The sequence below is a fragment of the Panicum virgatum genome, chromosome 9N (genome assembly GCF_016808335.1).
Source record: "Panicum virgatum strain AP13 chromosome 9N, P.virgatum_v5, whole genome shotgun sequence".
In the NCBI taxonomy this organism is placed as follows: Eukaryota; Viridiplantae; Streptophyta; class Magnoliopsida; order Poales; family Poaceae; genus Panicum; species Panicum virgatum.
In genome coordinates this window covers 54,490,697-54,517,495 of record NC_053153.1, presented here as the reverse complement: position 1 = coordinate 54,517,495, position 26,799 = coordinate 54,490,697, and the positions used below count along the sequence as shown (strand labels likewise).

General features: G+C 53.7%; 1 protein-coding gene across 1 annotated transcript; it reads right to left on the bottom strand.

Annotated features, from left to right (window-relative positions):
* Positions 1 to 267: 267 nt before the first annotated feature.
* LOC120689122 (formin-like protein 18) lies at positions 268 to 26,014 on the bottom strand. Its single transcript, XM_039971457.1, has 4 exons — positions 25,956 to 26,014; positions 2,706 to 3,082; positions 2,517 to 2,634; positions 268 to 530 (listed from the first exon to the last, which is right to left on the bottom strand). The coding sequence occupies exons 1-4, from the start codon at positions 26,012 to 26,014 to the stop codon at positions 506 to 508; spliced, it is 579 nt and encodes a 192-aa protein (XP_039827391.1). The 3' UTR covers positions 268 to 505.
* Between the last annotated feature and the right edge of the window lie 785 nt (positions 26,015 to 26,799).

Here is a 26,799-nt window from a genome sequence, read left to right as displayed (position 1 = left end):
CCCCGTTGTTGTTTAGCAGCATTCCACACGCTCCAACTCCTCGGCCTCCTCTGTTGTTGTTTTGCAGCGTTCAGACACCATTTGCTATATAATATTCTCTAGCATATGCTATCTACTCATATAATTGCAGCACAGACACATTTGCAGCTCACTTTTTTCTAAACAATTCCATGTGTAGGAACATTAGAGAGATTCAAAAAATTAAGAAAAATTCAAGGGATAACAGAGCAACAAGAAAATCATATGGCCTTCAGAATAGTAGGATACACTGCCCAACCAAGATGAATGGATATATGGTCATGTCTATGCACATACGCAGATAGATAATACAAAATAAAATGAGACATGAGCTATTTATTTAACAATTTTCGAACTGGAACAAAATTAAGACAGTAGGAAGAACTCAAGCACTAATATCTGTGATTACAAAGTAACGAGCAACACAATAATAAACTTTCACCAATCTGCATTTGCTCCACTATTGGCACAAAATAACTTCTACCTTCTATGCACCATTTCCAGCAAACCCTCTGCAAAGTAACACAAAGAAAGTTTACTTTAATTACAAAAGCACTGGTGAAGAACTAATGACACCTTCAAACCACCAATATGCATACCAATATTACTTCTCTAAACACAAAATCTAATGGTTATGTATTCAACTAATTAAAACGGCACCAAACATTAAAAGTATGAACCGCTGCTGTTATATCATTCATGCTAAACATGGAGACAAGAACCAATAGAAGCTGCTCTAAACTGCGACTGTATTGTTATCAAAAGAAGAATAAAAATGAGACTGAATTGAATATGTATAAAGAAGCTTTATCACTACAACCGAACTGAATGTGTATAAAGAACCTTTACCATGGAGATAAATGAACAAGTACATATAAATACTAACATGCTCTAAGCTAGCTAGTAACAGATTTCATTTATCATACAACTACCATGGTTTTTACGGCGGTAAGGCGAGGCAAGGCGACTCACCCCCTTCCAGATGCCTAGGCGAGTATGGCGCGCGGCGAGGCGACGCCATACACATACCTTAACCTAGATGGAGTGATAGAAACATATACCTTGTTGCTGCAAGTTTTGGCTATAAAGAAAGCACAAAGCAGAGCAGAGCAGTGCTATGGCTATATAGGAAGGAGAACAGAGCAGTGAAGGAAGAGCAAAGAAGGGGGCAGAACTGGACAAGACATACCTCCGAGGCTCTGAGCTGACGTGAAGGAAAGGAAGGGATGAGGGCACTCGGGCAAGGAGGCGGAGCAGAGGAAGCAAGCAAGCAGCCACGAAATCGATGGAGGGCAGGGCTTCATAGGTCAGAGGCGCCGATCTGCAGGTCTCCAATCGGCGGATGAGCAGAGCGCAAGCTCCAATTGGTGGACCGACAGACTCGAATCGGCGGACGGGCGGAGCGCAGGTGGAGGCCGTGGAGGCGTGGTCGCATGGAGCAGCAGCAGCAAACTCAAATCGGCTGGCCTGCAACACGCCCTCTTCTCTTCCCCCTCCCCTCTCTTTCCTCTTGCGCGCTGCAGGCCTGCAGCGATGGGGCACGCCTGCGCGGGAGTATAGGCGTGATTTCCCGCGCCCTACCTCTCCCTTCCCGCGCGCGCAGATCCCTCACCCTTCCCGCGCGCAAGATGCCTGCTTTTTCCCCTGCGCGCGCTAAGGGGCCTGCTGCGCGCTTGCTTTTTTCCCCGCGCGGACCCGCCTTGGACTTGGGAGGTCGCTTTGGCGTCCACCCGACGCCTTGGCGACGCCTTTCCGCGCAAGGTGACGCCATACGCAGGAACGGCGTGGCGGGCAGGACGCCTCCATTGGGAAGTCACCTGGACGCCTTGGCGTCGCCTAGGCGACGCCGTGAAAACCATGACAATTACGCCAAGCACCCAATCACGGGATCAGAATCACACTCTATATCATACCTTTCACGAAAGAAAAGGATCAGTGATCAATGGATCAAATAAAATAGATACCTAAAAATGACATGTATTGATTGAACAGGCATGCAAATACCATGGTCACCCTTTTGATCTTGTCAACCAAATAAGGCAAAATTTGTTTGGCTTCTCAAAGGATTATGATATGTCAATCATGAACAAGATTGGTCCAAATTGCTACACATGGATCACATCACATCCTACCGTGCATCAGAGTAATATGCACCAGCCCTGAAACTATTTTATTTCTAATCAGTATCTATATAGACTAATATTTAATTAAAAGATTGCACTGGCTAGCTAACTATCACCAGTAGCAGTCCCTATTTTTTCGTGAAATGAGATGAAAAAAGAAGCAAGATTACGAAATGCAGCTTAAGCCAAACCACCACCGATTAGTAATTTAGTGCCTGATTCAATGGATTGAGACAATGCAAACAAACAAAGGTGAACAAGCACTAGCATACTACATGATATCGTCCTTACATGTTCTACTCTGATGAACAAGCACCACCAGCAACATCCATCTTAACAAACAAACAAAGAGAATCATACGAGTAGAGAGCCCACCTTGCGGATCTTGACGACCCGCCGCTGAAGTAATAGAGCCGGATAAGATCCTTAATCAGAGAGACCACCTGCGTCAGATCATCCTCCATCAGTGGCTGCAGCTCCTCTTTCCCATTATCTAAAAAAAGGTATAAGATGAGGAGGAGAAACCTTGAAGGTCAGGGAGATGCGGCGTAGATGGGGACTCACCTGATGCGGCGCGCGGAAGTGGAGGACGAGGAGAGTACGTCGGAGGTGACGTGCGAAGGCAACGCGCCACGGCGGCGGAGGAGGAGGAGAGCGCAGCGGAGGCGACATGTGGCGGCGGTGGCGGCGGAGGAGGAGGAGAGCGCAACGACAAGCAGGGGCGAGACGCAGGGGGAGTCGTGTCGAGACGGGGAACACTGCCCGGTGTCTGGAGGTCGGGCTTGTTTCCGCGTGGAAAATCGATGAAACCGGGCCGGAGGTCCTCGCCAAGATGGCTTCCAAAGGTGTCCGTGGAGTGGGCCGTGGAAATTTTACGCGTGGCCTGCCTCCACGGGGAAAAGGCCGGGAACCCGACGGGGAAATGAGTTTTCAAACGAGCCCTTAATGCGCATCGAAGGGGATGTCTTGGCGATCGAGGAATCGGACGAGTTCAGTCACATCACATGTGCGTGGTGTGATCCTCTCTCTCCTCTTCTTCAAGCGAAACGTGCGCGGTGCTTCACAGGGTTTACGATTATCTTTTACACGAGAGCGTGCTGGTGGAAGCTCCCGTCTGGTATAATTTCGTAAAAGAAAACAAAATATGATATGCATATACATATATACACCGGTACCTTAAATCCTTTATACTAGTTGAAACCATGTTTCGTTATGGCGTAGGTCGTGTTTGAATCAAATACTGGATCATGAGCTTATACTTAGAAAAAACTATACGGTGTTACACGATTGTGCAAAGAATAAAATATTATTGACACAACTTTTCTCACACACACACTGAGCGCGCACATGTGTGGATATCTTGTTAAGGAATATAACCAGAAAATACGTGGTATCCCTCGCAAAAGAAAAAAAAATACGGGATATGATTCTTAAGGAAACATGCGTGGTGCTTCACAGGAGTTACAATAACTTCCACGAGCGTGTTAGAACTACCCTATGTTTATTCTAGCACTCCCTCCGTATCAAATTATTAATCGTTTTTGTTTTCCAGATTCATAAACTTGGTTGCATGCTCATCATTGGACCGTGGAGGTTGGTTTCAGTAGAATATATGTAGCTCCATTTCTCGTCTGCAGCAGATTAGAAGCTCGCTCTTTTTTTCCCCTCTGTGGATATTAAAAGAGTTGACATTTTTTTCTCTCGAAAGTTAAAACAGTTGACATTGTGCATGTCCATTGTCGTTTCTTCAGCAGTCCGCTCTTTTGCAGGTGTTCATGCTTCCAGTGGGCCTCTCTTTCGCTCTTCTCTAGATAGCTGCAATGGAATAATCCTATTAGTGTCTCCCCCCCATTTTAATTTGAGAGAGTTGAGACAGACATACTAGTGTAGTCGAATCAGTTTAATCTCTTTGATTTGATTAGATCCTTCTTGGGCTTTTTGGATTGGGTGCCAAGTGCTTTCGTTTTCCTTTGTTTCTCTTCTTTTTCTCTTTTTTTTTTGAGAGGATCTTTTTCTCTCTTAGAGAGAGGATTTGAATGACTAGCTGCAAGCACAGGTATCTAACACCGTAGGCCGGCCCCTTGAGCATTTTTATGGGCTGGTGCACTAAGCCGGCCTTCATCTTTGTTTGATGGGCGTTCGTACTTTTACTCTGGACAATATGGGCCCTGAAGGATGTTCAGCCCCCACGAGGATCCGTTAATCTCTGCGCATGAATGAATATGCCGTCAGATTTCTATTTGAAGGCCCGCAAGGGCATCGGAGATTTAGGGTTTTAGCATGTCGTAAAACCTTGCACTCATATTGGTAAGCCACGTTTTCGTCGACAACGAGATGCCAGTGGTAACTTCAGGAATCTTTAGATCTGCCGGTGCTCAGTCTTTCAGAGATGCTCATAAGGGTTCATAGGGATGAGTATGCGTGCATGTTGTGAGCGTCTACGTTGTATTATGTAATTCTAAAAAAAAAATCTATTTTGAAATATACTCTGATGGGCGGAGTAAATACAATGGATATTACTTCATAGGCATTTCACCAGTGGAGCAGTCTGTTATAAAGGATGACAAGCAACACGTCCAATCAATATCGAGAGTCCTCCTTGGCATACATAAGCTTCTGATTCTCCGCTAGGCGTGGTAACAGACTGTCGTGGTGTGCAAACACATAGCCAGGTGACGTAGTGCACCCGCCTAAACCCAGAGGGTGAGTACTCGGGGGTAGCTAGGATTAGCCCAATCTAGATGTAAGAACACGATGAACACAGCAGGTTTAGAGTGGTTCGGGCCGCCGGAGCGTAATACCCTACGTCCACTGTGTGTTGTATTGCTTGTGCTCTCCTGGGCCTTTCAGAGTGTCGAGAGAGTCTCCAGCCAGTCCTGAGAGACTAGAGAGACTTGCGTGTGCAGCGAGCGCCTCCCTTTTATATCTCAAGGGAGGCGCGTACATGGCCGTTGAGTCACCGACAGGTGGGCCCAATGATGTTGTATTTAATACGAATGGCCTAGCGCTATTATGGTGCTACGCTTGGGAAAGATCTTATTCCGGGATTTTATTGCTTTGCCCGTGGGAATCTTCCGTCCGGCATAGCCATGCTCTGTCTTGTCGAAACGGCGCCAGTGCGTAGCTTGCGGCGTAGCCTGCCGCGTAGCTGAACAGGCTGTGTAGCTTGCGGCGTAGGCGGTATGATGAAAGGGTGCCGTGCCGTCGTATCCATTTAATGCGGCAGACGGGCTTTGCGCAGATGCGGCGCATGCGGCTGCACTGTGTACCTCGGTAATATGCGTCTACAGTGAGGCCTGACAAAAGCTGCCCTGCGTGCCGCGGCGGCAGAGCACGTCTCAACCACCCGCATTGAATGCGGTGGGTAGGCGAGTCTTCCAGCGGAAGACTCGCGCCCGCCCCTGCGCCTGCGGGACACGTGGCACCCATGGACCCCGCCCCGGCGGTATATGGGTTCTACGCGCGTGGGAGACCCGGACGGACGCGGAGAGGTCCCGGACCCCTATGGGGGGGGGGGGTCCGAGCCCTCGGCTGTTGGCGCGGAGCTTCCCCTCCTCAGGGACACGTGGCGTCACCGGACCCGTCCCAGAGTGGGGAGCGGGTCCGGGGCCGTTGGCCCGGTGAGGTAAGAGCCTGACCCCTGGGGCCCGGCTGCTCCGCCCCTTATTGCGTAGTTATGGATGACCACGCGAGTCCTGCCTTGCTGCAGTAGGAGTGTGTATCCCTACTACAGGGTACCGACAGTGGCCCCCGGGCCCTCCTCGGGAGAGGTGACGAACCCGCAGGTGGGGCCACTACTGTGATATGGTTCTGCATAACTTGAAGCCTCTAGCGTTAGACTCTCCGCGCTGCAGGAGTCTTGTCTAGCTTTGACCATCCATCAGGTTCCCTACTGGCTTATCACGACGCAACGGCTCACTGACTCAAGGCCCCCACACACAGTGGTGCGCCTAGTCACGCGTACGTCGTTCGACACAACTGCCGCCGAGGTAAAAGGAATTCTTTTCCGCCAGCGTGGTTCCTGAAAGGTCTGACCCTGTCAGCGCTCGTACAGGCGTGTCGGCTCGGCTTCCGCCTCGCTCCGCGCGCACGCGACGGTTCGAATCCCGCCTTTTCACACATTTGTTTGTTACCCGCCTCTCCTGACAGGTGGGCCTGGGCCCCCTTGTCATGGACTGGGCGGCTAACACCAGGCATGAGCGTCACTTGGCTTCCAGCGACAGTTCCGGGGCGCGCCAGATGGATCAGGATTCATAAAGGGCCGAACCGCATACCGCGGTTACTTTTCCGCATTCGCCTTCTTCCTTCCAAACCTTTGCGCCTCTTTGCCTTCGAGCCTCCTCACCCCTTGCTCTTCTGCGCAGATTATTCCTCGCCTCCATAGCAAGATGGTGTCCCTCGTTCATCCCCGTCGTTTCCAAACCGAGGCGGAACTGAACATGGTGCGCCGCCAGCTTGGGTGGAGTCCACAGGAGACTGCCTGGGGAATTCGAGCAGGCTCGGTTCCCCTCGGCGATCTGCGCACCGGGGAATTTGTGCTGTTTATTTCGCACATTTCCACCGGCTTGGGGCTGCCGATCTCTTCGTTCTTCCTGCTGCTGCTGGAGGATTTCGGCCTCCAGCTCCAGCATCTCACGCCTCACTGCATCCTCCTGACGTCGATCTTCGTCCACCTATGTGAGATGTTCATGGGGGTGCGGCCCTGCGTCATTCTCTTCCGCCACTTCTTCATCCTGGTGAAGTCCAGGAAGGGCAAGGATGAAGTGGGGGCGTACTACTTCCAGACGAGGAGCGATCTGCGGACGCCCTACATCCCCGGGCTTACTGGCGGGAAGTGGGAGGATTGGCGCAAGGAGTGGGTGATCGCCACCACCGAAGCCAACGAGCGCCTCGTCATGCCGACCGAGGGACCCGCCTCCGACCGCCAGTTCTGGAGGGCCAAGCCGTCCCTGCCTTCGGAGTTTGACCCCGTGCTGAGCAAGATCAGGACGCTGGCGGAGAGCGGCCTCACCTCGCTGCACGTGCTCGGGGATTTCCTGAAGCGCCGGATCGCCCCTCTGAAGCAGCGGCCGCGTCCTGCCTGGAGCTTCACCGGACTCCAAGACTGCAGCAGGACCCACCGTGGAGAGGGCAGCGATCTAACCCAGGAAGGCCTGGAGGTCGTGGTGCGGGCGGTGACGGGGGAGATCTACGTCCCGGAGCACCTGATCCTTCCTCAGGGCGTCGTTCCCCTCTGCGAGGACTTGAGCCTGAGGGCTGCGGTGCTGGCCACTCTGCCGACCCTCGACGATGGTGGGTTAGCAGCGCGCCAAACTGGGGGTGACCCGGACCGTGGGATCCGGATCCCAAGTGCGTCCGAGGAACAGGCCGTGCCGAGCGCCGCAGGGCCTGGCCCTTCTGCCAAGGGCAAGCAGGCCGTGGCTGGTAGCTTCTTCGCGAGCGGTCCCAACTAGGGCCGAAGCAGCTCCGGCGCATCACCGGAGGAGGTGAGCCGGTGCAGGCTGCACCGTAGTGACGGGACCGCAGTTATGGAGCCTGCCACAAAGCATCAGAGGGCCGCTGAGGACGCGGGCCAGGGTAGCTCCTGGGCCCACGGCTCACGCGGGACCCCTGGAGTAGCCGCGCCGCCACCACCACCGCCGGGAGGTGCCTCTCCCTGGCAGCAGTAGTAGCAGCCTCCTCCACCACCGCCACCACCAGGGCAGCAGCAGCAGCCATGAGGTGCTCCTCCGCCGCCGCCACGGCAGCCACCACCACCGCCGGGAGGTGCCTCTCCCCGGCAGCAGCAACAGCAGCCTCCACAACCACCGCCACCACCAAGGCAGCAGCAGCAGCCACGAGGTGCGCCTCCGCCGCAGCCACGACAGCAGCGGTCGCCCAGCCTCCGTGGACACTGGAGACCCGGTGCTTCGGGGTAAGTGTTCTTCCGTTCACTCCCCTTATTCCTGGTGCTTCGCTTTTTGCTGAAGAGCTTCTCCTCTTCGTTTGCCAGGGCCTCTCGCCCAGGCAGCTCTTCCGCCGCTGCTGGCTTGTCAGCGGGGGTCCAGGCGACTGGTGCTTCGGCGGCAATGGCGAAAGCGACGGCGGATGTGGGAACCTCGGGTGCGGCGTCCTCCACTAACCCGATGGCACCCAACGCGGCGGCGGCAGATGCGCCAGTGCCACGTGCGGCAATGCCCGACGCGGTGGCCCCTGAGGCCCCGACTACGGTGGCAAACGCGCCGACACCGGGCTTGGAGACGGTGAGCACAGCGGCAGCGGACGCAGCTGCGGTGAGCACCTCGGTACCCGTGGGTCCGTCTTCTGTGCCAGATGTCCCCACCCCCAGCTCCCAACCTGCAGTAGAGGAAGAGCTGGAGGTGGTCTCTGGTATGGGGCTCTTGCAGGGTCCCCTAGAGGAGGATGCGGTTCCCCTCCCCCGGGTGCTGGTCCGGGTCTGGCGGACGATAGAAGAGGCGACTTCTACCGCCGAGGCAGCCTTCTGGAGGGAGTGGGCAGCTCTAGAGAGCGAGCATCAACACCTCGGTGACTGGCACATCTGCCTGGAGGAGCGCACGAAGGCCGAGGCCTCCCATGCTGTCGCCGCCCGGTCCGAGCTTGAGGCCAACCTTGAGTCCTACAGGAAAGGGCTCCGGAAGGTGTTCGACCGGGAGCTCGCGGCGGCGGGACGGGAGAAAGCCCTGGCGCTGCGGGAGGAGGCTATTGCCAAGGAGGAGGCCAGCCTTGTAGCCCAGCGATCCGAGCTCGAGTCTCGCAGCCAGGGACTCGAGGTCCGCAAGCTGGAGCTCGACAAACTCTCCAAGTCCCTGCATAAATGGCGTCAGGAGCTGCAGGAGATCGCCAGCCAGCAGGCTGTTGCCGAGATGGAGCTCGAGGGGGAGAGGAAGTCCCTTGCACGGCGAGAATCCCTCACCACCAGCATGGAGCAGGCCCTTGCACGCCAGCACGAGTGTCTTAAGACCCTTAAGAAGTCAGCGGCGCGGAAGGAGGCCTCGCTCCAGGAGAAGACCCGCCAGCTGGAGGCGGCTCAGGCGGCACTGGATGCCCAGGTGCAGGAGGCGGTCCAGGAGGCAGCCTGGAAGCTGCAGGAGGACCAGCGCATGGGGGCCCAGCGAATCATTGACTGGGCGAGCGAAGCAAGCTCAGCTCTGGTGCCACTTGGAATGAGTCCAATCCAAGTGGCGGAGCCGCCAGCTTCAATTGCTGACGCCCTCCCAGTGCTGAACTCTGCTTCAGATAGACTCCGGCGCCTGGAGCCGATCCTCGCTGGCCACCTTGAAGCTGAGGGCCGTGAACTGTGCCGGATGGTGGTGGAGTACATTTTGACCTGCCTCCGGAGCCACGACCCTGCCATCTCGCTAGCCCCCGTCGTCGATGGTCCAGTGGCGGAGACGGAGGCCTCCGCTTGGGAAAGCGTGCGGGAGGTCGTCAACTTTGTAGCAGCTTATTTCAAGCGGGAGCCTGCAGATTTCTGAGCTGGACCATCACAGCAGTAGAACTTTTGTTTTTTGGATTATGTAAAAATATTGCACTTGTTGAAATTTTAATAGAAGAAAATTTCAATTTAGCTGTTTGTCAGTTGCTCTGGTTTGCGGTATGCAGCACCCCGGCGCCCTGGCCCCCTGGTAGATAGGTTCAGTTGTTAGAACCTATCTGCCATCCGAGCCGAGAAGATGCTCCGGACCCCCGTATGAGGTTGAGCAAGTGTCCTTGGGCATAGGTGTAGCGTAGATTGCAAGTCAAACGAGCGACTTATTCCCTGTATAGCAGAAAAAACTACAGAGAGAAAAATCAAACTCGCTGGGATGGTAGTAATGATACTGTAACTTAGCTGTTTGACGCATGCAGAATCGATCCTTGGTGTCTGGCTTAAAGCGAACGCTCCGAGCCCCCTGGGAGACAGGCTCAGTTGTTTTGAGTCTGTCTACCACTGAGACTGGACCTCGATCTGCATGAAGCCTTAAAGCGGATGCCTGGCCCCCCTGGTAGGTAGGCTCAATGGTTTGAGGCTAGCTACCACCAGTCAAGGCTTAACCTACATACCACTCAAAGTCAAAGCTTAGTAGCAGGCCCGCGGGACCTATTTTGAACCGGCCCCCAAGCTAGCATGAGGTCCGGAGCTCCGGATACACAGGTCCAGGCAGCACGATACTTTTTACAGAGTGGTGGAGTGTGTAGGCTTAGGGTACGGAACCAGGCTATGCCGCTACATAGGGCTCTGGACCACTCCAGGAAACAAGCACGACTTTACCAGACCTGGCCCCGACGTTCCGAACCCCTCCCTGGCAGTGGGTGAGGCCATCCTGTCGTACTCGATCCTTTGAGATATGGGTCTGGACCTGCCGTGTAGGACTTAGAAAGCCAACCCTTGAGCTAGAACGAGGTCCGGACCCCTAATTAACTAGCTCCGGGTACTAGAGCACTCGTTACAGGGTGGTGGAACGTGTAGGCTTTGGGTACGGAACCGGCTAATCGGCTACACAGGACTCCGGACCACCACAGGAAGCAAGCACCCCATCTCCAGAGTAGGTCCCTAGGGGTCCAGACCCCTCTCCCAGCAGCAAGGGGGTCCGGACCTGTACGGCAGTCCGGCAACTCAATACAGGTGTTAGCTGTAGCGACAAGAGTGGAAGTCCGCGCGGGGGTTAGAAAGGTAAAAGCTCGGGAATCGAAATGCGAAATAAGATTTTGACACAAAGACAGAACTGGGAGCAAATCTTTCTTTTGCAACTTGATATACATGGTTTGCGCGATGGATGCCAGAGGCCGGGTTTATGAGGGCGGACCTCTACTGCTCTGGGCCGCGCGTTAATGCTAGCCAATGGTGCGATGGATGCCAGAGGCCGGGTTTACGAGGACGGACCCCCACCGCTCTGGACCGCACGCTAATTCTATCTTATTACAAAGGAAAAATTCATTTCCTGCTCTGTCTAAGTGTAAAACTTACGCAGATGCTCTATGTTCCATGGGTTGGGTAGCGGCACCCCTTCTTCCATGGCAAGGCGAACGCATTCGGGCCGGCATACTTCTGTAACCTTGAAGGGACCCTCCTAGCTGGGGGAGAGTTTGTTGAGCCCTGCTCGGCTTAGGATCCGCCTCAGGACGAGGTCCCCAGCCCGGAGCTCCCTACTGTGCACGAACCGTTGATGATAACGCCTGAGCGCCTAGTTGTAGCGTGCATTTCGGATTGCTGCTCGCCACCTTCGTTCATCAACGAAGTCCACATCGTCACGCCGCAGTTGTTCCTACATGGATTCGTCAAAAGCCTGGACCCGTGGTGAGCCCAGGTGAATTTCCGGGGGAAGGCATGCTTCAGCCCCGTAGACCAGGAAGAATGGGGTCTCCCCGGTGGCTTGGCTGGGTGTGGTCCGGTTGCCCCATAGTACGCACGGAAGCTCATCAACCCATTTTGCACCATGCTTCTTCAAGCAGTTATAGGTGCGGGTCTTGAGTCCCCTACGGACCTCTGCATTTGCTCTCTTGACCTGTCCATTGCTGCGGGGATGTGCCACGGACGCAAAGCATAGCTAGATGCCGATGTCCTCGCAGTACTCTTGGAAGAGTCTGCTTTTGAAATGGGTCCCATTGTCCGCGATGATGCAATTTGGGACGCCAAATCTGCACACAATGGACTTGAGGAATGCGATTGTTGATTTTTTGGTGATGTTCACCACAGGGGTAACCTCCGGCCATTTTGTGAATTTATCAATGGCGACGTAGAGGAACCGGTACCTGCCGACGGCCCGGCCCCAGGATATTCATGCCCCATACGGCAAATGGCCATGAGGGCGGGATCATTTGCAGAGCTTGAGCCGGTGTGTGTATTTGCTTTGCATGGAACTGGCATGCTTTGCAGGACCTTACCAGCTCAGCTGCATCCTAGAGTGCTGTCGGCCAGTAGAAGCCATGCCGAAAGGCCTTACCAACAAGCGTGCGAGATGAGGAATGACTTCCACACTTGCCTCCATGGATCTCCGCGAGCAATTCGCGGCCCTCTTCCTGGGAAATGCACCGCATGAGGATACCATTAGCGCCACGGCGGTAGAGATCCCCTTCTACCACCGCGTAGCGTTTAGCCAATCGTACTATGTGCTCCGCGGACACATCGTCATCAGGAAGTATATTGTCTTTCAGGTAGCCCCGGATCTCGGAGATCCATGCATCGGGACTTCCATGAGCAGGTGGGAGTGGCTCTATGAGGTCTCCAGGATCCTCAACAGCGCACACAACCCTGGGCGGGCACCACGGATGGAATGCCGCCAAGACCGCTAGCTTCGAGGTGCTAGTTTGATCCCCTTCACCCAGTTCGGCAGGCTGGGCGGTAGGTCTCAGCAACCGTCTTTCGAAGACGCCCTCGAGCACGGGTGCCCAGGTAGATGCTCTCGTGGAGAGATCATCTGCTGCTGAGTTGAATTCGCGGGGAACATGTTGCAGTTCCAAGGCGTCGAAGTCCTTCTCGAGCTTCCTCACGTGAATGAGGTATGCCGCGAGTTGGGGATTGTTGCAGCTGCAATCCCACCGGACCTGCTTGATGATCAGCTTAGAATCTCCCTTCACCAGGAGCTGCCGGACCCCCAGGTACAGGGCTTGTGTCAGGCCAAAGATCAAAGCTTCATACTCCGCCTTGTTGTTGGTGGCCTTGAACTCAAGGTGCACCATGTACTTCAGCTGATCTCCGTTTGGGTCGATGAGGACCACACCAGCTCCAGCCCACTGCTTGCGGACGGACCCATCGAAGAAGAGTGTCCAGTGGGGCTCGGTGAAGACTGGTGTCCTGACTTCCGGCTCCGGGGGTCCGGCGTTGAGGTCCGGACCCCCAGAATTGCTTGAGGAAGGAGTCCATTCTGCTATGAAATCAGCCAGGATTTGACTTTTGACTGCATGGCAGGGCTGGAAGTCTAGCTGGAAATCAGCCAACTCTGCTGCCCACTTGGTGATGTTGCCCATGGCGTTGGAGTTGTGCAGGATCGCTCTCAGCGGGTAAGAGGTCACTACGACAACTCTGTGTGCCTGAAAATAGTGGCGCAGTTTCCTGGACGCAATAAGTATGGCATTGATAAGCTTATACGTCTCAAGATACCTGGCCTTTGCCTCGTGGAGGACTTCGCTGACGTAGTAGACTGGCTTCTGGATGGTCCGGCTCGCGCTTGTCCACCACGTCAGGTCCTTGGGCCCCCAGCGGTTCTGGGTTCCCAATGGGTCGAGGCTCCTTCGGACCCCCTTGTCCAGGGTCCGGACCTTCAGATAGAGGAGTGGTTGCCGGACCCCCATGTCCGTGGTCCAGCTCACCATCCTTGGCTGGGGAGACCCTGGTGTCCCCCTAGCGAGCTTGCTCTGTCCTCTCGGACACTAGCACCATGCTGACCACCTCTGCAGATGCAACAAGATACAAAAATAACGTCTCACCTGGCTCTGGAGCCACCAATACTGGCAGTGAGGTGAGTTGCTGCTTCAGTTCCTGGAAGGCTTGTTCAGCCTCTTCAGTCCATGTGAATGGACCGGACCTCCTCAATAGCTTGAAGAAGGGGAGGGCCCTCTCAGCCAGCCTCAAAATGAAGCGGCTAAGAGCGGCCAGAGATCCAGCAAGCTTCTGGACGTCCTTGATGCGGCCAGGAGGCCTCATCACCTCGATCGCCTTGATCTTGGCTGGGTTTGCCGCGATGCCTCGATGTGAGACCAGGAAACCCAGCACCTTCCCTGCTGAGACGCCGAAAACACACTTCTCGGGATTCAGCTTCGTGCATGTGGCGTGCAGTCAGTTGAAGACGAGGGACATGTCCTCAACTAGTGTTGACCCTACCTTAGTCTTGACAACAATGTCATCGACATACACCTCAACTATATCTCTTATTAGATTACAGAAAGTTTGTTCATAGCTCGCACAAACGTGGGTAAGGCATTCCGCAGACCATATGGCATGACAATATAGCAATGAAGTCCATCCACTGTTATAAAAGCAGTATGTTTCCTATCATCTCTAGACATCTGAATCTGGTGGAAACCAGAGTATGCATCTAGGAAAGACAAAAGGTCACACCCGGAGGTGGAGTCCACAATCTGATCGATACGTGGAAGAGGATAGGGGTCTCTAGGACACGCCTTGTTGAGGCTGGTGTAGTCGATGCACATCCGAAGCTTCCCGTTGGCCTTTGGGATGATGACCGGGTTGGCCAACCACTCGGGGTGGTGGACCTCCTCGATGAAGCCAGCGTTTTGCAGCTTGTGGACTTCTTCACGGATGAAGTTCTGCCGCTCCACGGACTGCTTCCGAGGTTTCTGGCGTATCGGCGTGGCGTCGGGGTAGATCCTCAGATGGTGCTCGATCACTTCCCTGGGGATCCCGGGCATCTGTGATGGTTCCCAGGCGAACACGTCCACATTTGCCCGGAGGAAAGTGATGAGCACGTCTTCCTATTTCTCCTCCAGGTTTCTCGCGATGCGGGTGGTCCTGGAGGAGTCTGCTCCGATCTGCACGGTCTTCACGGGAACATTATCCGGGTCAGACGCTTGAACCTTATGTGCCCTGGCAGGCACCTTGGCTCGCGAGGTGGATGGGTCCTCCTCAGAACATGCAGCCTCTGCCGCCAGTGCATGCAATTTCTCAACTGCAGCGACGACAGCGGTGCAGTCACCCCGCACGGTGAGGACACCGGCAGGGGAAGGCATCTTCAGGACCAAATACCCATAATGGCAAATGGCCATGAAGCGGTAGAGAGCCGGCCTACCAATGATGGCATTGAATGGGAGGTTCACCTGCGCAACATCGAACTGGACGCTCTCTATGCGGAATTTCTCCCCGGTCCCGAACGTGACCGGCAGAGTGATGCTCCCCAGAGGGAACTCTGGATGTGGGCCCACTCCGGAGAATGGGCAAGAGGGAGTCAGCTTGGACTTCGGGATCTGCAGATGCTTGAACGCTGCATAGCTGATGACGTTGAGGCCAGCCCCACCGTCAATCAGCACGTGATAGAGTCTGATGTTAGCTATGACAGGTGCGGTGACTAGAGGTAGTACACCAGTCCCGGCCATGTTCTCCGGGCAGTCAGATGGCCCGAAAGAGATGGTGGTGTTCCTCCACCTGTGGTGCGGCGCCGCCTTCGGGACCCCCGTCTTCGCCGAAAGGACCTCTCAGCGAAGGGTCTTCACGTCCCGCCGGGAGACAAGCTCCCAGCTTCCGCCGTACATTACGTACTGCTTCTTGCGGCGCTCCTCGTTGTCAGAGTCGGAGTTGTCGTGGCTGTAAACGCCCTTCAGCTCCCGAGCGGGGGATTGGTACCCCAGCTCCTCCCCGGCAGCGGCCTCACTGTCGAAGGTTTTCTCCTTGCCAGACTACTGGCGAGGAGGGGTGAGCCGTCCTTGGAGGCTTGCTCACGCCGCCCACTGACCCGCTTTGCGAGTTTCTGGATCTCGCGGCAGTCAGCGGCGTTGTGGCGAGTGGTGGGATGAACTGGGCATGAACCTCCGTTGCCACGTTGCAGGCACGGACGCTTGCCATGCGCATTCTAGCCCCCAGCCGCTGCCGCAGCAGCTGGTGCCGCTGCTGCAGCGACTGGACCGCCGGCTTGTGGCTCCCCGCGACCCCGGTTCTTGTTCTTCTTTTTCTTGCCACCGCCCTGGACGGTAACTACGGAGCAACCAGCCTTGGCATCTCCATCTTGGGGGGCTGAGTGCCATGTGCGGCCCTGGCACACTTGTCAGCTAGGGAGAAAAGCGTGGTAAAGCTTTCCACCTCGTGCGTCGCCAGTTTCTTGAGCATCTTCTCATCACGTACCCCCTAACAGAAAGCAGTAATGATAGATGCGTCAGAGATACGAGGAATGGTACCCCGTACCTTGGTGAAGCGCGAGATGAATGCCCGGAGCGTCTCTCCAGGTTTCTGCCTCACGTCGTGGAGGTGAGCCTCCACACCATGCTGCTGGTACGCACTGGCGAAGTTCGCAGTGAACCTCGCACAGAGCTCCTCCCAGGACTGAATCGTCCCAGGAGTGAGGTTCATGAGCCAAGTTCGGGCTGGCCCAGTCAAGGCTACATGAAAGTACCTCGCCATGACAGCGTCGTTACCACCCGCTGCTGTGATGGCGGTAACGTACACCTGCAGGAATTCCGACGGATTGGTGGTACCGTCGTACTTCTCCGGCAGGTGCGGGCGGAACTTGGATGGCCATGCCACCGTGCGGAGGTGATCCGCCAGCACAGTGCAACCCACCCCAGCCACCGGGGTGCCCGCCTGTATCCGGGCATTTCCCGGAGGCTTGGGTGCCGCTGCATCCAAGTCGGCGTTGAGGTTGCGGCGCTCGATGTTGAGGCGACGGTCTCGCGCCCTTTCCAGAGAGCTGCGGGCGTCCTCACCCGCGCGCCTGCGGTTGAGCTCCGCCCGCAGGTCTTCTATTCGCGCACCCCTCGCCGTGGGGGAGAGCACGGACGCCGATGCACCGCCCTGGCGCCGGTGGTAGGGTACCATCGCATTACCAGGCGGAGGTCGTTGCCCAGTCCTTGCAGAACTGGGAGAGGCCTGAGCCAGATGGAGGAGACGGTCAACGTCGTCCCGCCACTGCCTCAGGGCGTCTGGCGAGGCTGCAGCAGCCGGAGGGTTGCGAAGCAACTCCCTAGCTGCTGCCAGCGCTCCGCCGCACGCAGCTTGTGAGGGGGCTCTTTACGGGCGCCCTGACTCTTGCTGACGTGCGGCGCGCGCCGCTGCCGACGGTGGCCGCTCCACGGGCACGGTTGCCCCTGGCGCAGGAAGGCGAGAGGCGTGTGGCGCGGAAGATGCCACACCCCCCGTCATCTCCACGTCGTCGTCGTGGTGGGAGTGCTCAACCACCCGAACCATGGAGATGGGCAAGAGATGAGCTAAAACTAGCTAAAGCTTCCCCTACCTGGCGCGCCAAATGTCGTGGTGTGCAAACCCACAGCCGGGTGGCGTAGTGCACCCGCCTAAACCCAGAGGGTGAGTACTCAGGGGTAGCTAGGATTAGCCCAATCTAGATGCAAGAACACGATGAACACAATAGGTTTAGAGTGGTTCGGGCCGCCGGAGCGTAATACCCTACGTCCACTGTGTGTTGTATTGCTTGTGCTCTCCTTGGCCTTTCAGAGTGTCGAAAGAGTCTCCAGCCAGTCCTGAGAGACTAGAGAGACTTGCGTGTGCAGCGAGCGCCTCCCTTTTATATCTTAAGGGAGGCGCATACATGGCTGTTGAGTCCCCGACAGTTGGGCCCAACGATGTTGTATTTAATACGAATGGCCTAGCGCTATTATGGTGCTACGCCTGGGAAAGATCTTATTCCGGGATTTCCTTGCTTTGCCCGTGGGAATCTTCCGTTCGGCATAGCCATGCCCTGTCTTGTCGAAATGGCGCCAGGGCGTAGCTTGCGGCGTAGCCTGCCGCATAGCTGAACAGGCCGTGTAGCTTGCGGCATAGGTGGTATGATGAAAGGGTGCCGTGCCGTCGTATCCATTTAATGCCGCAAACGGGCTTTGCATGGATGCGGCGCATGCGGCTGCACTGTGTACGTCGGTAATATGCGTCTACAGTGAGGCCTGACAACAGCTGCCCCGCATGCCGCGGCGGCAGAGCACGTCTCAACCACCCGCATTGAATGCGGTGGGTGGGCGAGTCTTCTAGCGGAAGACTCGCGCTCGCGCCTGCGCCTGCGGGACACATGGCACCCCGGACGGACGCGGGGAGGTCCCGGACCCCTATGGGGGGTTCGAGCCCTCGGCTGTTGGCGCAGAGCTTCCCATCCTCAGGGACACGTGGCGTCACCGGACCCGTCCCAGAGTGGGGAGCGGTTCTGGGGCCGTTGGCCCGGTGAGGTAAGAGCCTGACCCCTGGGGCCCTGCTGCTCCACCCCTTAGTGCGTAGTTATGGATGACCACGCGTGTCCTGCCTTGCTGCAGTAGGAATGGGTATCCCTGCTACAGGTGTAACACCCGGTTTATAAAAGGACATAAACCGAGCAATCATATACGTGCCAGGATCAAGTCACACGTATATACAACAGAATGAACAGTATATCACAGCACATATCACGAATAAGACATAATAAATCGAAATACGAATGCTATTTATTACAATAATGACAAAATGTCTGATACAGTGGAAGCGAAGTACAAAATACGATAAAGACTCTCCGAAGCTGAGCAGGGCGCCACAGGGACGTCGACTGGGAGACGAACGCCTAGAAGTCCTCGTAGTCCTGGTAGCGCTGAGCAAACTCCCTCGTGTCGGCAGGAACTGAGCAGCAGTAACGTAGCCAAGAGGAAAAAGTAGAGAAGAGGCAAGGGTGAGTACACAACTTGTACTCAACAAGTATAACACAAACTATGAGGCTCTAGGCTAGCTGACTCAACTGCATTAGCTTTTAAGTGTTGGCAAAATTTTATTAAAGCTATTTACTACGAGTTGGTGAATTACCATTAACCCAGTTACATAGTAATTAATCAAGATTAAGCATGTTACTACTGAGAACCAAACCGAAACCAAGCCAAGGTAACCCCGAGAGGCACCTCCCTCGTCGGAAGGAGACAACCCCACTAATCAAAAGGAGGATCTGGGCCGCTCATAACCGTGAGCATGGCTAGTATACCAGTTTTACACTCTGCAGAGGTTGCACATCTTTACCCACAAGTCGTGAGCTACGCCAGTTGTTCATCACACTTCCTTAGGTGAGATGACTAGCGACTCACTACGAGGCCGTTACAAAGAATCTCGTTGGTAAGGCGTAACCACGAGAGTTAGGTCAGCGACGATGGGGCCCACCTCCAGGGGTACCAGCACCGGAGCGCAATCCTAGCACAGACCAAGCCGGAGGAGCAGGGACCATTGAAGCTTACTACTCTTGCCCCGCAGGTAAGTTACTCCAAACCAAAAAGACCTAATTAGTAAGCCAAGTCTATCCCATTCTAGCCTTGTGGTAGCGCTGTTGTCCCAGGTTGTCGCTCTATGAACCGGTCCTTATGGAGAGTGGCCAACCAGGCAGTAAGCACCGTGCTGGCCCCCTAAACCATATTTCTATAAAAACCATCTTTTAACGAGACGTGAGCCACTCATCCACACAGAGGGCCACTCTCAGAATTAAGTTCAAGTAAACTATTAATCAATTTAATTAAAAAGGACCAGAATGTGTTATAGCACAGCAACCTAGCACAACTAACCAAAATGCAACCCAAAGGTATATATAAAGGATATAAAGTGGCTAGGAAAATCCTTATAGGCATACAGTATTAAAATGCAGTATGAAATTATAATTAAAGGTGATAGGTTGTTCATGTTATACTTGCCTTCCTCGTACTGCTCCTGCTGCTCAAACTGATCTGAAGACGGATGCTGCTCCGGGTACTGGTACTGGGGCTCCTCAGACGGATCAACGTCTACTCACGAACACATGGCCAAAACAATGCACAATAATAAGCATACAAGCAAACACTAACAAAAGCTAAGAAACAGTACATCAATACATAAAAACAGCACACTAAACTAGTCTAAAACTATTCTACGCGTTACAACGATAGCGTGGACATAAAGAACACTTAAAACGGAGCTAAAACGCATAATCTACGCTAAAAACAAGTTCTAGGGGCCTATTTGCAAGAAAAACTAAGTTTCCAGGGGTTTTCTGCAAAAACCAGGGACTAAAACATAATTAACAGGTAGCTCTAGGGTCTAACTCGCAAAACTGCAGGGTCTAATAGGGAAAAACTCAGGGGCCTACGTGAATAAAACAGGACTAAACTGGAAATAGTTTTGAACTAGCCAGGAGCGCGGATTGATAACAAGAAAGATGGGGGGTTCTTTAACAAAACTCCAGGCCGAAACGGTATCCTCGCATATGGACCGTCAGATCTAGATCCAACGATCTGGACCTATCCCGATCTGGAACTAATCTCACGTGTCAGTTTCGGATCGGGCGGTTCAGGGCATTTGGGCGCGCGGGCGGCGGCGCTGCTCGCCGGAGCAGAGCTCCGCGGCGGAGCTTCACCGGAGGAAGCAAACCCGACGTTCCCGTGGCTGATTCAGGTCGCGGTTTGGCTTTGGAGCATGCCCGTGGCACGCGTAATCCACCCATGTGGGTTGTGCGGGTCTGCGAAGGGTGCAGTGGTGCGCACAGCGAAGGGGTCGGCTCGGCGGCGGCGAGGTCCATCGGAGTTCGCGTAGGCGCGCGTTACCGGCTCGATTTGGGGTGCTACGGAAGCAGGGCACACACGCAGAGCATGGCGCAGCTACTGGAGGCTCTAGCACGGCTATGGCACAACGGAACATGGCTCGCCACGGTGAGCTGGCCTGGCGGTACTCCGGCGAGTGGCGCCTCGCGCGGACAGGGGAGCACCGGGGTCTAAGTCGGGCTAGAACTCATGCGCAGGCAAGATAGGGGCACGGGAAAGCTCACCGAGGGTTGTAGTTGGCCGAAGATGCTGCGCGGAGAGGCCAGCGGTGAAGTCCGGGCGGGGCGCAGAGGCGGCGCTTGACCGGAGCTCGGTGATGAGGTCGACGACGAGGTCGGAGTGGGGAGCAGTGGGCTCTGGGACGTCGCGGGTCCCACAGCGAAGGTCCTGCACGGCTTGGCCGGGCCTCCGGTGCGGCGGTGAGGCATGTCCGCGGCGGCGCGGGCTTTGCTCCGTGCGGAGCAAACGTGGAGGCGGCGCTAGGGTTTGAGGGGGCGTAGCGCGGCGGCTTAGGGTTCAGGGGAGCCACGGCGGTAATTATAGGGCGGCTGCGGTCAACTTGGGTGAGCGTGCCAGGCGGATCGAGCCGCGAAGATCACGGCGGAGCCGTTCAGCGCGGGCGTCGCGGCGGGGAAGACGGGCCTGATTGGTGGGTCCAGGCTGTCAGCGGCAGAGGGAGCGGTTCACGGGGGGGGGGGGGGGGAGAACGGGTGATGCATGGGCCCGCCCGGTCAGGGAAAGAAAGAGCGCGCGCGGTGCTGCTGGAGGCGCGGCTGACAAGCGGGCCCGCCGTGTCAGTCGGGGGCGCGCGCCGCGGGCTGGTGGACTCGGACGTGGGGCGGGGCGCAGTGAGACGGGGCGAGCACTCGCGGCGCTGAGCGCGCGGAGCTGGGCTGCGGGCGGCGGGCCGTGCGGGGCAGGCCGCGCAGGGAGGAACTGGGCCTCGCGCGGGGTGTGAGGCCTGGGCTTAGTGCGGGAGTGCAGGCCTGCTGGGCTGGGCGCGGGGAGAAGAAACGGGCCGGCCGGGGCTAAACTGCTGGGCCGCGGGAAGGAAAAGAAAAGGGGCTGGGCTGGGTTGAGTTTGGTTTTGTCTTTCTATTTCTTTTCCTTTCTAATTCTAATTCTAATTCAAACTCAAGGCAAATGAATTCAAATTTGAATTTGAATTCACACAAGCACTCAACAAATAAAACAATGCTCCAGCATGATGCAGCAACAAAATTTAAACCTATGATAAATTTTAATTACTTGAGGAACAAAAATTAGATTAAATGCAAGACTAAACCAATTAAATCCTTAGAAAATTAAATAAACCAATCAAATTTTATTATTAAATATTGAAATTTAACTTAGGGTGTTACAACAGGGTACCGACATAGACTATGACTCTTGATAGACCGGATCGGGTGATCTAGTCTAAGAGGGGGAAGGGGTGAATTAGGCAACTTACAAACATTAACCTATGGCTCCAACTAAATTGCACAATATAAAACTAAAACATGCTATCTAAATATGCAACTAAAGTTCTTCTAGTGTGAAACTCCTATCCCAAAAGAGTTTAGCAACCTATAGTCTTTCCTATCAAGAAACTACTCTATGAAAGTAAAGGCACACAAGAATTGTTAGTATGGAATGCGGAAACGTAAGGAGCGGGATAAGAGGAAGCAAACTCTTGACGCGGGTGTTTATCCCGTGGTTCGGTTAGCCATAAAGGCACACCTACATCCACGTTGTTGAAGCACTCACTAAGAGTATCGCTTCTCGGCAATCAAGTCTCTCCCGTGAACTCAATCACGGTCACCTTGATCTCGATTTCTACTAAGGAGCTTCTCCACAAAGGATGGGGGTCTCCACGTCTCCCGCACAAGATCGTCCACACCGCTGCACACCAAATTGGAGGGTCGTTGACGTTGCCGGCGAGCCTCAAAGCTCCAAGGGGCCGGCGCACCAAGATATCTTTCTGGTTCACTAAAGAACCGCAACACAAGGGCACAAGGCCTTGCTTTTCTCACTTACTCAAGAGCTAATCTAGCACTTACACTCTCAAAGCTAGTGCTAAACCTAAAGATATGATCAATATGCACTTGGGTTGGTTTGGAGGGTTTCTTGGGTGTGTTTGAGACTTGTAGCAACTCCAGCAACAATGAAATGCCCGGGGGATGGCATATATATATATATATATATATATATATATATATATATATATATATAACCCACCAAGTCCATAGAGCCGTTAGTAGCCGTTGGGGCTTTTCTGCACAGTGCACCGGATAGACCGGTGAGGCGACACCGGTGCAACCGGTCACGCACAGCTCTTCACTATCCGTTGGCCCTCTGACAGCTGACGTGGCTGTCACCGGTTAGACTGGTCCATTGCACCGGTGGTCACCGGTTCAACCGGTCCTGAAGGAATCTCCAGCTCCTGACGTGGCGCACCACCAGTTCATCTGGTGCTGAAGAAACTTCTTCTCGGCTACTTGACATGCTCTCTGAAGGATAGCACGGTGAATGCACCGATGCCTTCAACTTGGCACCACCGGTTCATCCGGTGCCACTTGGTTCTTCCTTCACTTGGCTGGGCATTGCATGACCCATTACACTGGTGATAGGGCACCGGTGTATCCGAAGCCCACCGGTTAGACCGGTGAAGTGTCACCGGTTCATCCGGTGCCATTGTTTCTGCAAAACTCGTCCAATTCAGCATTTCTTTAAGTTCTTTTTTCGTGTTTAGCTTTGCTTGGCCTTTTTGCTTCATCCCTGGAATCTAAAAATGTTCACTTGACAAACTCATTTATCCCATTGATTGTGGTGTCACTCAATCACCAAAATCACAAAATGATGGCCTAATGAGGCCATATTCCTTACAACTCTAATGCTCTCTACACAATCCAACTTGAATCTTAATATTTTTAGCTCAAAATTGTACCAAATTATAACATGAACTTTTTAGGATCCGACTCTTAGATTATTTAGGCTAAAAATTAAAACCTTTTACCACCCCTATTCTCCACTTGGGGCTTCAAAATGACACGACAAGTTGCTTGATGATTGGCCCATAGCCACTCGGATGCCAGTGCCCCTGGTTTCCTCCTATTAGGCACCAACAACATTAATTTATAGGCAACAAATGTGGCTTGCAAGAATGCAGATCTTGTTATGACAAAGTTACCACAAGGCACATCAATATGTTTTTTTGACATCGCAATTCCCTAGCTAACACGGGATTTTAACCTTGTACTTTGATCCTTAGTGGCTATACGAGGTACCATCACCTCCGCTAACCAAATATTGTTTTAGTTTCAAAAAATGAGAAATCAATACATAAAAAAGGGTATTGTCGGTGTTTACCACCAAGCCTGCTCAGGGATACCCTTAGCAGTAAGGTTTGTAGGTAGGGACCGACTGCTCTAGAACTCGATAGTACAAGGAACACAAAGATTTAGACAGGATTAGGCCGTGAGTTGCGTAATATCCTACGTCCTATGTGGTTGTTTGTATTGCCTTAGGTGTTGATTGCCTTTTGAGGAGGTCCCTGCCCGCCCTTATATATTCGGGGGGGGGGGACAGGGTTACATGGAAAGTCCTAGCCGAGTACAGTTGGAGTCCTACTACAATACGATCGGGTAGTTTTTTTTGAATTGCAGCTAGTTCTACACCTATTCGGATAGTTATAAGAGAGGTAAGGTACATCCATGAGATATCCCTTACTCTAGAACATTCTATGCCAATAAATAGTCTCGCTGTCCCGGGTCTGACTATCCCCCGAGCTCTTCGTAGCTGAGTCCTGCAGGCGTCGAGTACTTGGCCGGGCGTCTTCGAGTACTTCAAGTAGTCAGAACATCCTTCTGGTTGCTTCTGGGCCTTCCTTCAGATACGTCGAGTAATCCTCCAAGTACTTCCGGTTGCTTCGAGGCTGTGAGGTGCTCAAGCCCCCGCAACAACAAGGAACCAGAGTAGAGAGTGCCGACCATTGTGGAAGTTCACCACTTGCTTTGGTAAAATCTTGATCATATATGGTGCGCGAAGTACTCGCGCTTCATATGGAGTAGCCCCCGAGCCTTAGATTGAATTGCAGAATCAAGCTAAGGGTCACTTCAGTCTTTTTCCTTCATTATTTTCCAAAAAAAAATTGAAAAATAAATATCAGATGCACATATCCCGCAGCCCCCGAGGCTTATATCAAAATCCCGTAACTTGCGGGTAGCCCCCGAGCAAAGATTTTGAATTAAGGATCTAAGACGTGGCATCAGATTTTATTCTTAAGAATATCTGCAGGTTTAATCAGATCCGATATCCGAAAAGACCCCTTTTTCGAATAGAATCCCAGAAAAATGATACGATTGGATATGCCACACTGATTGCACCCGAAATATCCTCAGAAATAAAACCCATGATGTATATCTTTATACTGTTTGCTCACATAGGACTTTACTGTGTGGAGAATCTTTATTATTGCACCCGTGAGTGCTGCCACTGTAGCAGCACAGGTTGTCCTCCAGTAAGATCCCTTGTGGCTATAAAAGGTGGGTGAGAGGCCTTTGCCAGAAGCACCAGCACTCTGACGCTATGGCTTGTATTTAGTGTTCTTGCTCTCACCCTCCTGAAATTTGTGTAGTCCTTTCCAGCAAAAGATGCTAGAAGAGAACTTGCGAGTGACAAGAGAAGTCCCTGCTACCTCATCCTGCAACCCCAATGCTCTCATCGGATCCATGCTGGACATCATGTCCTTGCATGTTCCAATGAGGCAGGTTCTCTGTCGATGGGTTGCATCTTGTTGCATCACACCCTTGGGGTTCCCAGGTTGTGGGTGCCCAAGAATTGACATCTCTGGTGAGGAGACTTAATCTTGTCACAATGTATTCAGGGAGAAGGAGAAATTCCTTTGCAAGATGCTACAAGAGATCTTGCGAGGCGATTACTGTAATCTGCCTCCAAACTCTTGAAACTTTTCTCCCAGAATATGAGTATCATTATTTCCTTGATGGGAATAACAAGTTTGTACTTTGTCATGGCCTCGGGCTGATCTAGCTGCAGCAGGCCTCGACTAGAAGCTCCAAGAGATCCAGGAGGTGTGCATGCCAGTCCGAGTTGCTGTAAAGTTATTTAGGAAAATAGTACTCGAGTTGTAATATCGAGTAGTTGTACTGCGTCGAGTACTTTTCCTTTATTCTAGAATGTAATCCCGGTAGAAGGAAGTGAAGTCGAGTAGTTGTCAAGAGATGTGAAGGATGCTGCTCAAGACGTGGCGGGCCTTGTGGAGATCCCAGAGGGGAAAGAAGACGAACCGCTTGTTGGTGGAGAGTGCTTCTGGAACAGACGAACACTACAACAGTGAAGGAACGCGCCGGTCGAAGTGAACAACTCCAAGCCAGAAACGAGGCTTCACACAGTAAATTGGATGCTCTCTCTGTATTCAATGTGTCCCATCAATGTACAGGGGTCGGGTATTTATAGGTGATGGTTCACCTACCACCCTCCGTTATTACACCGTAATGCCCCCTAACAACTATATTCCCGGAATAATCCCGGGGTACAACCATATTTTTACATCATTTGGTAAATTACATCCGAGCCTCTTCTGCCCACTGGGCCCATTACAGCCGATTGGGCCCACTACAAGATTCCATGCACGGCTTTCGAAGCGCTTACTCTCCGACGCCTTCCCTTCCGGTCTTCGACTTCGCAATCGGCGCCCTGGTCTTCACCATAGGCGCATCGGCCTTCGCCACTCTTCGCTTCTCTTCGTCTTCGCCTCTGGCGAACCGCTCTTCGCCATAGGCACCTCGGTCTTCGCCACTCTTTGCGTCTCTTCGTATTCGCCTGTGGCGAACCGGTCTTCGCCGTAGGCGCCTCGGTCTTCGACCGAAGCCTGAAACCCTTTGATTGCTCAGCTTGCCGAGCCAGGAGGAGACCTTATCGTTGCATTCAAATTGTGCGCGGGCCTTCAGTCGATGGCCGAAGGTGGTGCCCCCAACAGTAGCCCCTCGGAGTCGTTGCCCATCCTTGGAGGGGCGATGACTTCGACTTCTTTTCCCGAAGCGCCACGCTTCGGGCCTCCACCGAACGCTTCGTGGTCCGTCGAGGCCTGAGTCTTTTCAGTTCACCTGCTAAGCAACGGACCAGACATTGAGGCGTATTAAATGCATTAAAGAGGTTATCAGAATTAACTTGACTTTTTCTTTGACGCATCGCACGAGGTTTCCGGTGCGAAAATCCGACATTGCCCTTCCTCGCGCGATCCCTCTGCAAGAATTCTGGAGGGGTAAAACAGATTTTTCACGTCCCCCCTCCAATAAGTGGGGGTGATCGGGCGGGGGACAGTACGCTTTCTTTGCTTTCCAGCACCGAACTCCCTTGCTTCACTCTGCTTTTGTGCCTCTTCGTCTCAGTTTTAGCTCCTCTCCCATCGTTTGCGCCATGGCGAACTTGCTTGGTCCTGCGATGGCTCCGAAGAAGAGCAAGTTCCCGCCTACCACCTTCTTCGGTCTGACGA